A 14,996-nucleotide genomic window follows, 5' to 3' on the forward strand; every position below is an offset into this window, starting at 1 on the left:
TAAAGTCCAAGGAACTCTATGTAGGCCTCCTCAACAAAACTGGGGTGAGGGACAGATCAGGGAAAGGGGTTAAAACCCATTCTAAAGCTCGGAGTATTCCCAGTAGCACAGTGAACTCAATTATTGTAAAATGGGAGAAGTCTGGAACCCGCAACACTCTTATGAAAGTTGGCAATCCAGCCAAAATGAGTTACTGGGTAAGTAGTGTCTTGGTCAATTAGAGTTTCACAAGCCCACTTCTGTGATGGGAGAACGTGATAGGAGGACATCCATCTCAGCAGCACTCCATTAATTAGGGGTTTATTGTAGAGTGGCTAACTCCTGCATGGAGTTTGCCAAACAGCATTAAAAGGACTCTTCGAGTTGGATGGAAAAAATTGTCTGGTCTGCGGATACTAAATTTGGATTATCTGGGCAAAACTCCAAGCACTACGTCTTGCAAAAACTGGGAACTGCACATCACACAGAAAACAGAGGGTGATGGTGTGAGGAACCCAAGCGAACACAACGCACCCACTGTTTGACTGACGACCGTCTCCCCACCATTTTGGAATGCAGGGCAGGTGCTGCAATCTATCGGCAACAAAAATACTTTTTTGTGAATTCTCTGTGTAATAAACTTAATAAGTTAAAGCGTAATGAAAATTGCATAATTAGATCTGGACCACCCTATATATACTGTATATATATATATATATATTACTGTGTCACTATTCTGCAGGGACAATTCATTGTACTGCATGTATATGACAAATCAACTTGACCTTCAATTTATTCATGTCAGGGTGACCCCTAACAGGGTCACCTGAGTGGTTCCACTGTACTGAAGTGCCAAATCAGATACACACTTCACCCCGGCCAAGAAAGCCAACAAATTTACCTGAATTGTCGAAGGCCACTTGTTCACAGGCATTGCTGGTTTTCCATGGACAGCTGTACACTGCTCCCCTCTCCTCGACTCTTGGCAAGGACACGTTGGCCTTTGGGGCTCCAATTAAAACGTTTAACCTGAAGGAAGAGAAAAAAAGGGTTTGCTAAATTTCTGACAGATGAATTTGAGCACCACAGCATAAGCATTTTGCCATAGGACTTGCTCCCTGGCTCTTATGTGACCTTTACTCTCTTAACAGCCCTGGCACCTTCACCCATATACATTGTGGTACGGCCCTCCTGCTGCTTCTTGTCTTTTGTCTCCAATTCTCTTTCGAAGATCATGTCTTTTAATATTCCTCTGCTTCCTCATATCTTCCTTCTTTTGAATCTATCTACATTAAATACTTCTCCGATTCAGCATAAAGTCCCCTCATCAGATTTACACAAATACAAACCTCAAAAAATATACATTTTTGAAAATAAACAAATTATATATATATATATATATATATATATACACACACACACATACAGTGCATCCGGAAAGTATTCACAGCACATCACTTTTTCCACATTTTGTTATGTTACAGCCTTATTCCAAAATGGATTAAATTCATTTTTTTCCTCAGAATTCTACACACAACACCCCATAATGACACGTGAAAAATGTTTACTTGAGGTTTTTGCAAATGTATTAAAAATAAAAAAAACTGAGAAAGCACATGTACATAAGTATTCCCAGCCTTTGCCATGAAGCTCCAAGCTGAGCTCAGGTGCATCCTGTTTCCCCTGATCACCCTTGAGATGTTTAATTGGAGTCCACCTGTGGTCAATTCAGTTGACTGGACATGATTTGGAAAGGCACACACCTGTCTATAGAAGGTCCTACAGTTGACAGTTCATGTCAGAGCACAAACCAAGCATAAAGTTAAAGGAATTGTCTGTAGACCTCTGAGACAGGATTGTCTCAAGGCACAAATCTGGGGAAGGTTACAGAAAAATTTCTGCTGCTTTGAAGGTCCCAATGAGCACAGTGGCCTCCATCATCCGTAAGTGGAAGAAGTTCAAAACCACCAGGACTCTTCATAGAGCTGGCCGGCCATCTAAACTGAGCGATCGGGGGAGAGGGGCCTTAGTCAGGGAGGTGACCAAGAACCCGATGGTCACTCTGTCAGAGCTCCTCTGTGGAGAGAGGAGAACCTTCCAGAAGGACAACCATCTCTGCAGCAATCCACCAATCAGGCCTGTATGGTAGAGTGGCCAGACGGAAGCCACTCCTTAGTAAAAGGCACATGGCAGCCCGCCTGGAGTTTTTCAAAAGGCACCTAAAGGACTCTCAGACCATGAGAAACAATTCTCTGGTCTGATGAGACAAAGATTGAACTCTTTGGTGTGAATGCCAGGCGTCACGTTTGGAGGAAACCAGGCACTGCTCATCACCAGGACAATACCATCCCTACAGTGAAGCATGGTGGTGACAGCATCATGCTGTGGGGATGGAACTGGGAGACTAGTCAGGATAAAGGGAAAGATGACTGCAGCAATGTACAGAGACATCCTGGATGAAAACCTGCTCCAGAGCGCTCTTGACCTCAGACTGGGGCGACGGTTCATCTTTCAGCAGGACAACGACCCTAAGCACACAGCCAAGATATCAAAGGAGTGGCTTCAGGACAACTCTGTGAATGTCCTCGAGTGGCCCAGCCACAGCCCAGACTTGAATCCGATTGAACATCTCTGGAGAGATCTTAAAATGGCTGTGCACCGACGCTTCCCATCCAACCTGATGGAGCTTGAGAGGTGCTGCAAAGAGGAATGGGCGAAACTGGCCAAGGATAGGTGTGCCAAGCTTGTGGCATCAGATTCAAAAAGACTTGAGGCTGGAATTGCTGCCAAAGGTGCATCGACAAAGTATTGAGCAAAGGCTGGGAATACTTATGGACATGGGATTTCTCAGTTTTTATTTTTAATAAATTTGCAAAACCTCAAGTAAACTTTTTTCACGTTGTCATTATGGGGTGTTGTGTGTAGAATTCGAAGGAAAAAAATGAATTTAATCCATTTTGGAATAAAGCTGTAACGTAACAAAATGTGGAAAAAGTGATGCGGTGCGAATACTTTCCGGATGCACTGTGTGTGTGTGTGTGTATATTTTTATATATATATATATATATATATATATATATATATATATATATATATATATATATATATATATATTTGTAAGAAAATGTGAAATTTAAATTTGATGTAAATAACATACAGATCCTGAGTCAAAACTGATGAAATACTGCATTGTCACTGGAGATCAGCATGCAAAGTTTGAAGGTAATTGGTTTGGTAAAAGTGGGTAAAAAATTGAAAAAAAAAGTTGAATTAAACCGTGTAATAATAAAAATAGCTGTCCACCTCGAGTCTCCACCAAAGCTGACATAGCTTAAGAGGATTTGTAGAGGAAAAATGGCAGAGAATCTCCAAACCCAGGGGGACATTTTTTTAGCCTTCTTCAGATCAGTGCCTCCATACGATCCGTTCTCCAAGCCCTGTCTCTAAGCTCTGCAGGCAATACTTTCATCCTCATGGCTCGGTTTTTGCTCACCTGGTTGGACCTTCCACAGACAGGTGTGTGCCTTTCGTAATCATGACAGCGTAGCTCCTGCTACAAGGAGGTCACCTATAAGTCTCAAAACAAGACGACTCCAGGCTGGCATCAATACAAAAGAGGCTTCAACTAAGTACAGTCAACCCTCGATATATGACCGGCCTGACATGCGAACAACTTGGTTTACAACCAAAATTTTTGTTTTGAATTACGACCAACGATTTTAGTTACGACCCGAATGCGGTCACGTGTATCCGCTTGTGCGATTGTAAACAAACAGCAGGGAGCGTTCACAAGCGTCAGTCAGAGCCCAGATACGTGTGTTTGTAGATGTAATTTCGGTCAGTGCATTGACTTATATAATTTATTTTGATAATTACTATCAAAATGGCCCCAAAAAAGCTACAAAAGAAGATAGAGAAAGTGATCACAATCGAAACAAAGAAGGAAGTTGTACAGATATATGAGAGTGGCGTTCGTGTGACCGATCTCACTAATATGAACAGCATGTCCACCATCTCGACAATTTTACAAAGAAAAGATTTGTATAAGGAAGCTAGTGTTGCTAAAGATGTAACTCAAATTAGTAAGTCACGATCAGCAGTTTTAGACGAGGTAGAAAAGCTATTAGTGTGAATAAACGAAAGGCAGATGGCAGGTGATAGCCTATCTGAGTCTATAATTTGTGAAAAAGCTAGGGCTATAAATACAGATCTGTTAAAGGATAAGCCATCAACAAGTGACAGTGGTGAAACATTTCATGCCAGTAAGGGGTGGTTTCACAATTTTAAAGCGAGAACTGAGATTCATAGCATAGTTAGGCATGGTGAAGCAGCCAGTGCTGATAAAAGGGCTGCCAAAAATTACATAAAGGAAATCCTGAAAAAATGGACACAGAGTACAAACATTTGTAGAGAAGACCCACCCGGACAGAGAAAAAGCTAATTGTTACATTAAATTGTTTAATGACAATGTCATGTCATACTACAGAACTGTGTTGAAGAAGAGACAGAAACAGACAAACGTAGACCAGTTTTTATTTCTGAAAAGGTTGAGACCTAGTGAGCCAGAAGCAGGTACTAGTGGGATACAGCCTCACCCAAGGAGAGATGTTCTTATGGAAGGGGGCTCTCCTTCCAAACAATAACCACCTTCCATTTCATTCTCCTCCTCCTCCCTTCCTGCAAGCCAAAGATGTCAACTTAAATGAGTACAGTATGAAATTGCCGTTTCTGGTAGGCTAGGCACTTTTTATAACTTTTTGGTTAGTACATTAGAAAAATAATTTGTGTTTTTGTTAAATTATGCACATTATACAACCCTTTTTTATTATGAAAAGTTTAAGTAAGTGTTGCTGTGGGAGGTTCGGAACCCATTATTGGTATTTCCATTATTTCTTATAGGGAAAAATGGTCTTGACTTACAACCAACTTGAGTTACAACCAGCCCTGGCAAACAAATGGAGTTCGTAAGTCAAGGGTCCACTGTATTGAATAAAAGGGTCTGAATACTTATGTCAATTTGATATTTCAGTTTGTCATTTTTAATAAATTCCCAAATGAATGACTAAAATCCTGTTTTCTTTGTGTCATCCTGGGGTATTAAGTGCTGCTTGATAGGGGAGGGAATGACAGAAGTCCAGTTAAAAAGTGTATACGACTAAATAACTCCAAATCAAATTGAAGGGTGTAAGAGAACATGAGGGGAAACCATTAAGAATGGTATTAGGGAAGCTAAAAGGCAGTTAGAGAGGAACACAACAGATAAGGCGAAAAGTGACCCAAAGAGATTCTTTCTGCATTTTATTAGTAAAAAAAACAGTCAAGGAGGTGGTGAAGTGCATCGGGTTTAGTAAAGTGGAATTAAAAAATACCCACAGTAAAATAGCAAATGCTCTAAAGTTGCAGTTTTCTTAAGCCTTCACGCGAGGATGTGGCTAACCTTGCAGCAGGTAACAGGGACTACTAAGAAGGTACTGACAGAGATTGAAGAGGGAGTAGTGCTGCTTAGTTTCAATAGACTGAAATCAAACAAATCATTAGGACCATATATTCATCCTTGAGTGCTAAAGAAGATTACGGACTACAGATATACACCCTTGAGGCATACTTTTAGGAACTATACACTTGGGAAATTCCAAAGAGCTGGAAAATGACAAATATTATCCTGTTATATAAAACAGGCAGATCCAAGCAACTATAGGCCAGTAAGCTTAACGTGCATCACAAGTAAATTAATGGAAGGAATTATTAAGGAAAAGACTGAGCAATACATGGCACGAACAGGAGTTTACTGAACAGTCAGCATGGGGTCAGACGAGGGAGGTCAACTATTACCAACATGCTGGAATTCAATGAGGAAGTAACAAAAGAATATGACCAGAGTGTAGTATTAGATATTACTGATCTGGACTTTCAGAAAGCATTTGAAAAGGTGACACATGAGAGGTTGGGCATCAAACTAACAGAAGTGGGAGTTTGGGGTGTGGTGCTAAATTGGCTCGGACACAGGAAACAAAGGGTCATGGTGTGAGAACAACAACAACATTTATTTATATAGCACATTTTCATACAAACAGTAGCTCAAAGTGCTTTACATATTAAAGAATAGAAAAATGAAAGACATAATTATAAAACAAAATAAATCAACATTAACATCGAATAAGAGTAAGGTTCAATGGCCAGGGGGGACAGAAAGGAGGAGCCCTTATCAGAATTGGGTAAGGTTAAGAAGTTTGTCCAGCAGGGGTTAGTGCTGCGGCTGATACTATATAATTTATTAATTAGTTTATAATTTAAAAACAGAATAAGAATCTGAAAATCTAACATCACATTAAAGTTCGATAAATTCTGAAAAGAATGACATTGAACATATATATATGTAGGTTTTAAAATAAGCCCAATTTAAAGTGTGACAAAAAACAGGACATAAAATCGTTGCACAAAATTGTTGCACTTTTAGGCTTAGGATTTTATATATAGAGAGTAGCTATCATTTCTACCCAGCACTTATTCTGTCTGTGTTTGGACAACACTACCATGTGGAAATAAGGTTTACTAGAAGAGCAGTTTAATCACAAATTGAATGATACTATGAAAGCCCCCACAGTCACTAACAGATATCAGTGTATCATCCCTTTAAGTCAAGCCAGAGCCTCTCCTGACCACACCTCAGAAACAGCAAATCATTCCACAAAGTTCAGGGAGGAACTCCAAGTTATTAGCCCTGAAGCAGAAAAAAAAAAGGGCTTGGTTTTTCTCTCTTGTAAACATGTGAAAGAAATAGATGACTCCAAGGCAAATTAAAAAAAAAAAAAAAATGTTTTCAAAAGGTGCTGAAAAAAAATGAAGAAAAAAAAAAAGGAATTCATTGATTTTCTGGGCCTGCTGAATCCAGTGTAGCATGCCAGGGGTTGGAGAGTGTACCCCTGTAGTGCTGGGTGCAAAGCAGGAGGCTCCCTACGTGTGATTGACTCAAATCAGGCCAATTCAGGGTGGCCATGAACGTCTTTGGGTTTTAGGAGGAAACCTGGACAATTTGTTCCACCCCCTACCCCCCACAGAACTTGCCTGTAAAAAAGTTAGAGAGCTGAAATCTCTACTCAAGTGCAAGGCAGGAACCAACCATGGAGAAGGCAGCAGAAAGCCAGACGTATAATAAATACGTTTCAACCAGAAGCGAGTTTTACTTACAGCTGCGTGGAATCAGATAGATAATTAGTCACATTTTTAAACCAATCCAGCGCCTCATGAAAGTGGAGCTCAGAGAATTGGGGGAGGCAGCGATTTTGAACTGCTGAGAGCAATGGTGCCCTTGTTAACCAGGTCTAACAGGCAGCAAGCTTCTGATTACGATGAGCTGCCTACAGCCGGAAAGACTCCTCCTGTTAAACATACAAATATGTGTTGCGTGTGTGGGGAGCACACTGCATGTGTTACAAAATAAACATAAAATGTTATAAGAGAGGAGGGTGGCATGGTGGCACAGTGGGTAGCGCTGCTGCCTCGCAGTTAGGAGCCCCAGGTTCGCTTCCCGGGTCCTCCCTGCGTGGAGTTTGCATGTTCTCCCCGTATCTGCGTGGGTTTCCTCAAAAGACATGCAGGTTAGGTGCATTGGTGATCCTAAATTGTCCTTAGTGTGTTGTGTGTGTGTGTGCCCTGCGGTGGGCTTGCGTCCTGCCCAGGGTTTGTTTCCTGCCTTGAGTCCTGTGCTAGCTGGGATTGGCTCCAGCAGACAAACCCCCGTGACTCTGTAGTTAGGATTATACTCTGGCATTCAAAGAAATCAATGGACTAGGGGTATGTATGAACGATAAGGTGCCCACAGGTACTGCTGTATCTGCTCTTCATTATTCACCCATGACGAATGTGTCATGAAAACATAAGTGGCAAAATATGCATTCAGAGTTAACAGGTGTGTCACAAACCCATCAAAAGGAGGTGAAAAGGAGTGCCATTAAGAGGGTGGAAAACGAAGAGCCACAAGATTCCAGATTTCAGTTTTCAAAATATGGAATCAGCAAATGTGTCTAACAACACACCAGAAGAACTACGATCGAGGAAATACAGTAGGGTTGCGTGGTACATTGGCACTGGAAAAGTACTGAAAAACCCACATTTTTAAACTAACACTTTTGGATTTTTTGGAAACGGGAGTAAATGTCGACATACCACTCTATCATTGCCACCTCCTTTCCCTTCGCTCAACACTTGCTTTTGCAGTTGATGAAAAACATCCTTTACACAGAATTAATAAAATGAAAGCATGCGCTTCGACATAAATCGGAACTTAAAGGCTTCAAGAGGAAAGTGGTGTGTACTGTGGCACAAATTTTGCCACTAGCTGGAGTTAGACGGAGGGTTTGGGAGTTATTCATTATTTGATTAGGCTCTCCGATATTCAGTTATGATGACAGTTTTGAAACCACTAATAAAGGTCTGAAAGCTGGTAATAAATATCAAAGACAACATTTTACTGCCAATTAAACACAGAGTGCACATCTATATATATTATATATATAGTACTGTATATATGTATATGTTTATTACATAGTTTACTGTCAAATAATGCAAAGAGTACGCAACACGTGTTTCGCCCTTATCTAGGCTCATCAGGCGTACACACTCCACTGCACTCCTCGCAGGAATCGAACCTCGGACGTTAGCGTCAGAGGCGAAGTCTCTTTGCGCAGCGCCACACCGTGTGGTTCGTTTATTTAACAGCCTAGAGATCGGAGTAATTACATTCATAGCATCCGTAGTCTGAAACATGTGTCACGTACTCTTTGCATTATTTGACAGTAAACTATGTAACATTCTATGATCTGCTTCACGCAACCAAGACGGCCAGTGTATATATCGCTACATACATCTATATATATCTCTATATACAGTGGAACCTTGGATTGCGGGTATTTTGCAAGAGAAGCTAAAAATTTGTATAAATTTTGACTTGATAAACAAGTGAGGTCTTGCAATACGAGTAGTACGTATACGCTCTATCTGCCGAGCGTCACGTTATTACAGCAGAACCGATGGTGGTTCTCTCTCTCTCGATGCGGGACTGTGGGCAATCGTCTCCCATTCTTGGGCTCAGTCGGTGTGCCTCACTCATATAGTCAACATCTGTATGCACGTATACCGTTTACTACAGAATGGGGACGACGTGTGTGTGTTGTAACGTGCAAGTCCCTGTCTTGCACCCAAAACAAGAAGCGGAGTCTCAGTACTTTAGCGACACCAGCTTTATTCAGCTTGAAACAGGAACAGCACGGTTATTTGTTGAAGCGGGATCTACCGCTCTCCTTTACACAGACACAGCAATCTGGCAGGGTTGGGGCCCGGTTAGTGGCCAAGTCATACTGTGCCCTACACATTTATATTGTTCCTTGTATCACCCATCAAAGGCAGTAGGAGTAGGAGTTAAAAGGTATTGTATCAGTTTTCCCCAATTAAGGAAATTACTCCTAACTTCACCAGGAATGAGGAGAACTCGTGAGCTGTCATAACACTCTGGGAGCCACCAGAGGAGAGAGTTCCGGCAGAGATCGACACGCACAACTGGGAAAGGCGGAATGTTATGGAAATACTTGACGACAATGGACTTATAAAAAGATCTCATTTTGACAGGGATGGAATGATATCTGTAGCAAATCTCTTACGTCAAGGGATTGCTCAATCTATGCAAAGAAGCCATGTGCCGTCAGCCGAAACGAAAGTTCTGGTAGTGTTACATCGGTTGGTAACGGGAAACTGAAGCTTTGTAATAGAGATGATTCAAGTATGTTACAACCAAGCATTTCCTCAAATTTTGAACGCCCTAGCAACGTACAAGGTAATACGCAGATTTATACAGATCTCCATGGCTTCACACGTTATACGGGAAATAAGTTGTATTGTATTTTACCAAAAGTAACTGTTTACACCCCATTGTACACACGGAGATAGTGAAACAAATTCCATCCAAGCATGCTGTGGCGCATGGCCGGGACCCTTGCCCAGCTGCGACGCCGCCATGCTGGAAGGGCCGGTGGAGCCATTCTATTTAGAAGGTTACCATCCCCAGACCGCTGGATGGCAGCCCCCCTGGGTTGCAGCGGTGCCTCGGACTCCCGCAGCACTTCATGAGAGTTGGAGTTGGTTACAGCCCTGTTGGGATCCGATGGTGCTGCCAAAGCTGCTGAGCCCTCTTCGGTGGGTTTTCTGCCACACCTAAAAGTGCTGCCGGAAGTAGGTCAATGAGTACCTGGAGCACTTCTGGGGGTGATATAAAAAGGAGCCAGCAGCCATTACTCCGGGAGCCAGAATCAGGAGGAGAGGAGAAAAAGAAGAAGAAACAGAAAAGATAAAATATTGTTTGTGCTGTGTTTTTATTGTGCTGTTGTGCTTGTGGGAACAGGAAGACGTTTTCACAAGGTGGAATAAGAAAATAAAAGCCCTGTGTGCTTCGAACCTGTTTCCTACGTCTGTTTGTGTCTGGGCTGTCCTTTACAATGCTTAGGGTGTATGCGAAAATACACGCTGTGTAAAGTTCTGGCAAGCTCTGAAATTCAGATATTGGTTGCCTTATCAAAGATGCAGGCACAAATCTCAAACTGTCCCAACAAGACCAGCAGACCCCTTGAACAACATGTTCACTACCGCAACTGTCAGAGTAGCCGTCAGCTATTTGAAGTGCTGTGCCAAATTTTGTGCAGTTTCTTTCTCGCTTGTGTTTTCTTTTTTTTTTTTGGTCACAGATAATATGAGGCACATGACCTGCATTGTGAGGAAGCGTCAGTTACGGCACTAAGGCTACGTGGTGCCTTTTCCCGAGGGTTATCCGGTTCGTAAGATCCTCATTGTTGGGGAACCGAGTGGCTGGACCAGGCCAAGTGGTCACCCACGTAACACCTGGCTGAGGCAGATAGAGGGTCATTTCCAGAGAGCGGGAATGGCTGGGGGGGTTGCCAACTGGGATCCTGAGTTGTTTCGTTGTGTAGTGGGTGCAGCAACACACTTTACCAGTGCATGCTCCCCAACTTGACTTGACGGACAATGGCAGCCTGTTCTATAATCTGCATGAACTTGTAACCCCCATGGTCAATAACTCAAGTCAATTATTCCAATCAAGTTAAGAAGATACAGTGCATTGGGAAAAGTATTTAGGCCCCTTCACCTTGTGTTGTAGATTTCATTTTAAATGGATGCATTTGACATTTTTTCCCCATCACTCGACACTCAACAATCGACAATGACAAAGCGAAGAAATGTTTTCAGAAATTTATTAGAAACTAGCTGAAATACCAATTGCTGTCTGGGTGGAAAATAAAGTATTTAATTTTTTGAGAAAAACATAATAAAAACTTTAAAAATAAATTAACAAACAATGAAGACTCCCTAATGTGCTTGTCTTGAGGTCTTGTATGTATGTTATCATCCAGTGGATGCTTGGAACCAACCAACTCTCTTTAATTTCAAAAGCAACGGGCGGGCACAGTGGCGCTGAAACACAAAGAATGCTGGCATTCACCTCCAGTTCATCCAGTGTCAACTGAATAACAACATACATAAAAGACCGTAAGATCACCCCCCACCCTACCCAAAAGGGGGTGAGGGTTAGGGTCGATTTCACCTTACAGTATTTTAAGTCGACCATTGACAAACACGTGTACCAAGTTTCATGAAACTCGCTTCAGCCATTCGGACGTGATGCTGGAACATACATTTAAACATACATACTGTACATACACACATTGACTTTTATATATATATATTAAAAACTGAAATCCCTCATTCATAGAAGTATCCAGACTCCCTAACTGGGTGCTTTGTAGAAGCCCCTTTGGCAACACTTCTTGGGTAAGTCTGTACAAGCTTTACACACCTAGATTTGGGGTGTTGATGCCATTCTTACTGGCAGATCCTGTCTAAGTCCTTTAGATTGGATGACAAACGTCTGTAAACTGCTACCTTCAGATCTCTCCACACATGTACTATGGGGTTTAAGTCTGGACTTTGGCTGGCTCAATCAAGGACACTCGGAGACTTGTCCCAAAGCCACTCCAGCATGGTTTTGGCTGGGTCATTGTCGTGCTAAACACTTCCCTGTGCCTTGAGCATGGGAAAGGCGGTATATAAATAAAATGTAGTATTATTATTAAACAGTGAACCGTCACCTCCAACCTGGGGTGCCGAGTACTCTGGAGCAAGTTTTCTTCTTCAGTTTTGACCAGTCTCTCTGTCACTACCATGACAGTTTGCCACTTTACAAAAAAAAAAAAAAAAACATTTGCTGGAATGCTTCTGAGATGGTTATCATTCCATTTTGTTCTCCCTTCACAAGCTTTCCTAGAGTGACCACTGGGTTCTTGGTCACCAGCCTGACCAAGCCCCTTCCTTACCCAGTTATTCAGTCTGGCTGGACAGTCAACTCTTGGGAGAGTCCTGGATATTCCAAACTTCTTCCATTTCACAATCTTTGAGGCCACTGTGCTCCAGGGAACACTCAAAGCTTTAGAAATGGTGCGATTCCCTTGCCCTGGTCGGTGCCTCATCACAATTAGATCCCTGAGGTCTACAGAAAGTTCCTTGGACTTCATAGCTTGATTTTTTTGTCCTGACATGCAGTGTGAATTGTGGGACCTTCGATGCACAGATACATGTGTGCCATGCTAAGCGATGTCCAATCAAGTCAGTTTGTCACAGGTAGATGCCAATCAAGTTCTAGACACATCTCGGGGAGAATAAAAAAACAGGATGGACTTGAGCACAATGGGGAGTATCATAGCAAAGGGTCTGAACACTTCTAGGAATGAGATACTTCAGGTCAGTCAATTTCCAACCCGCTATATCCTAACACAGGGTCACGGGGGGTCTGCTGGAGACAATCCCAGCCAACACAAGGCAGGAATCAAATCCCTGGGAAGGGTGCCAAACCACCACAGGGCACACACACACCCACACACCAAGCACACACTAAGGACAATTTAGGATCGCTAATGCACCTAACCTACATGTCTTTGGACTGTGGGAGGAAACCCACACAGACACGGGGAGAACATGCAAACTCCACGCAGGGAGGACCCGGGAAGTGAACCCAGGTCTCCTTACTGGGAGGCAGCAGCGCTACCACTGTGCCACCGTGCTGCCCGAAATACTTCAGTTTGTGATTTTTTTTTTGTTTAAATACATTTGCAAACATTTCTGGGAAAAAAACAAACCCACATGATCAGTTTGTCATTATGGGTTACTGAGTGTAGATTGATGGGCAAAATTAGTTGCAGTAAAATTAAATCTACAACACAATAAAAAAGTGTGCAGAAGGTGAAGGCGCCCTCTGTAATTGAGTGAATGGAAGACATTCCTCCCTAAGATTAGAGTCCCAGCCAGCCTCATATCTACACCTTAATGTACGGCCATGCCTGGTTAGTAACCTTCAGAATGTTAATCTGGACAGACTTCAACTTCCAGACTCCCTACATACCAAACGTGCCAACTCGTCATTTTCCTTAAGTCAACATGGCTGGGGCCGGCAGTAAGTGCAGCTTACGGCATGCAGTCAGTCATCAGAAGTAATCACACCGCAACTGTGAATTTTGGAAGAAGTAGTTTTCCAGAATAATACCACTACATCTGGCCCACATCCCCCTGCCCTGGGAAATGCTTTGGAATTAGTTGACACCTCTGCAATTCAGGACTCTAGAATCATCAACACGCTCTATGCACAATATGGGCTTCACTAGTGTGGCGTCCACATGTGTTTTTGTGATATTGGAGGGCATTACATTTCATTTTCTTGATTCAGTTCTTTTAAATTACCTGTTTAAGTGAATGAATTCATTTAGGACCCATTTTCCTTTGTGTATAAAAAAAAAAAAACATTTGCTGGAATGCTTCTGAGATGGTTATCATTCCATTTTGTTCTCCCTTCACAAGCTTTCCTAGAGTGACCACTGGGTTCTTGGTCACCAGCCTGACCAAGCCCCTTCCTTACCCAGTTATTCAGTCTGGCTGGACAGTCAACTCTTGGGAGAGTCCTGGATATTCCAAACTTCTTCCATTTCACAATCTTTGAGGCCACTGTGCTCCAGGGAACACTCAAAGCTTTAGAAATGGTGCGATTCCCTTGCCCTGGTCGGTGCCTCATCACAATTAGATCCCTGAGGTCTACAGAAAGTTCCTTGGACTTCATAGCTTGATTTTTTTGTCCTGACATGCAGTGTGAATTGTGGGACCTTCGATGCACAGATACATGTGTGCCATGCTAAGCGATGTCCAATCAAGTCAGTTTGTCACAGGTAGATGCCAATCAAGTTCTAGACACATCTCGGGGAGAATAAAAAAACAGGATGGACTTGAGCACAATGGGGAGTATCATAGCAAAGGGTCTGAACACTTCTAGGAATGAGATACTTCAGGTCAGTCAATTTCCAACCCGCTATATCCTAACACAGGGTCACGGGGGGTCTGCTGGAGACAATCCCAGCCAACACAAGGCAGGAATCAAATCCCTGGGAAGGGTGCCAAACCACCACAGGGCACACACACACCCACACACCAAGCACACACTAAGGACAATTTAGGATCGCTAATGCACCTAACCTACATGTCTTTGGACTGTGGGAGGAAACCCACACAGACACGGGGAGAACATGCAAACTCCACGCAGGGAGGACCCGGGAAGTGAACCCAGGTCTCCTTACTGGGAGGCAGCAGCGCTACCACTGTGCCACCGTGCTGCCCGAAATACTTCAGTTTGTGATTTTTTTTTTGTTTAAATACATTTGCAAACATTTCTGGGAAAAAAACAAACCCACATGATCAGTTTGTCATTATGGGTTACTGAGTGTAGATTGATGGGCAAAATTAGTTGCAGTAAAATTAAATCTACAACACAATAAAAAAGTGTGCAGAAGGTGAAGGCGCCCTCTGTAATTGAGTGAATGGAAGACATTCCTCCCTAAGATTAGAGTCCCAGCCAGCCTCATATCTACACCTTAATGTACGGCCATGCCTGGTTAGTAACCTTCAGAATGTTAATC

General features: G+C 42.6%; 1 protein-coding gene across 1 annotated transcript in view; it reads right to left on the minus strand.

Annotated features, from left to right (window-relative positions):
* Positions 1 to 14,996, minus strand: part of itgav (integrin, alpha V) — a 158,539-nt gene that overhangs the window by 104,410 nt on the left and 39,133 nt on the right. Inside the window, exon 2 of the mRNA XM_039757720.1 lies at positions 881 to 1,008. Coding sequence (XP_039613654.1) covers positions 881 to 1,008 — 128 coding nt within the window. The remainder of the gene's footprint in view (positions 1 to 880; positions 1,009 to 14,996) is intronic.

The sequence above is a fragment of the Polypterus senegalus genome, chromosome 6, assembly GCF_016835505.1.
Source record: "Polypterus senegalus isolate Bchr_013 chromosome 6, ASM1683550v1, whole genome shotgun sequence".
Classification (NCBI taxonomy): Eukaryota; Metazoa; Chordata; class Cladistia; order Polypteriformes; family Polypteridae; genus Polypterus; species Polypterus senegalus.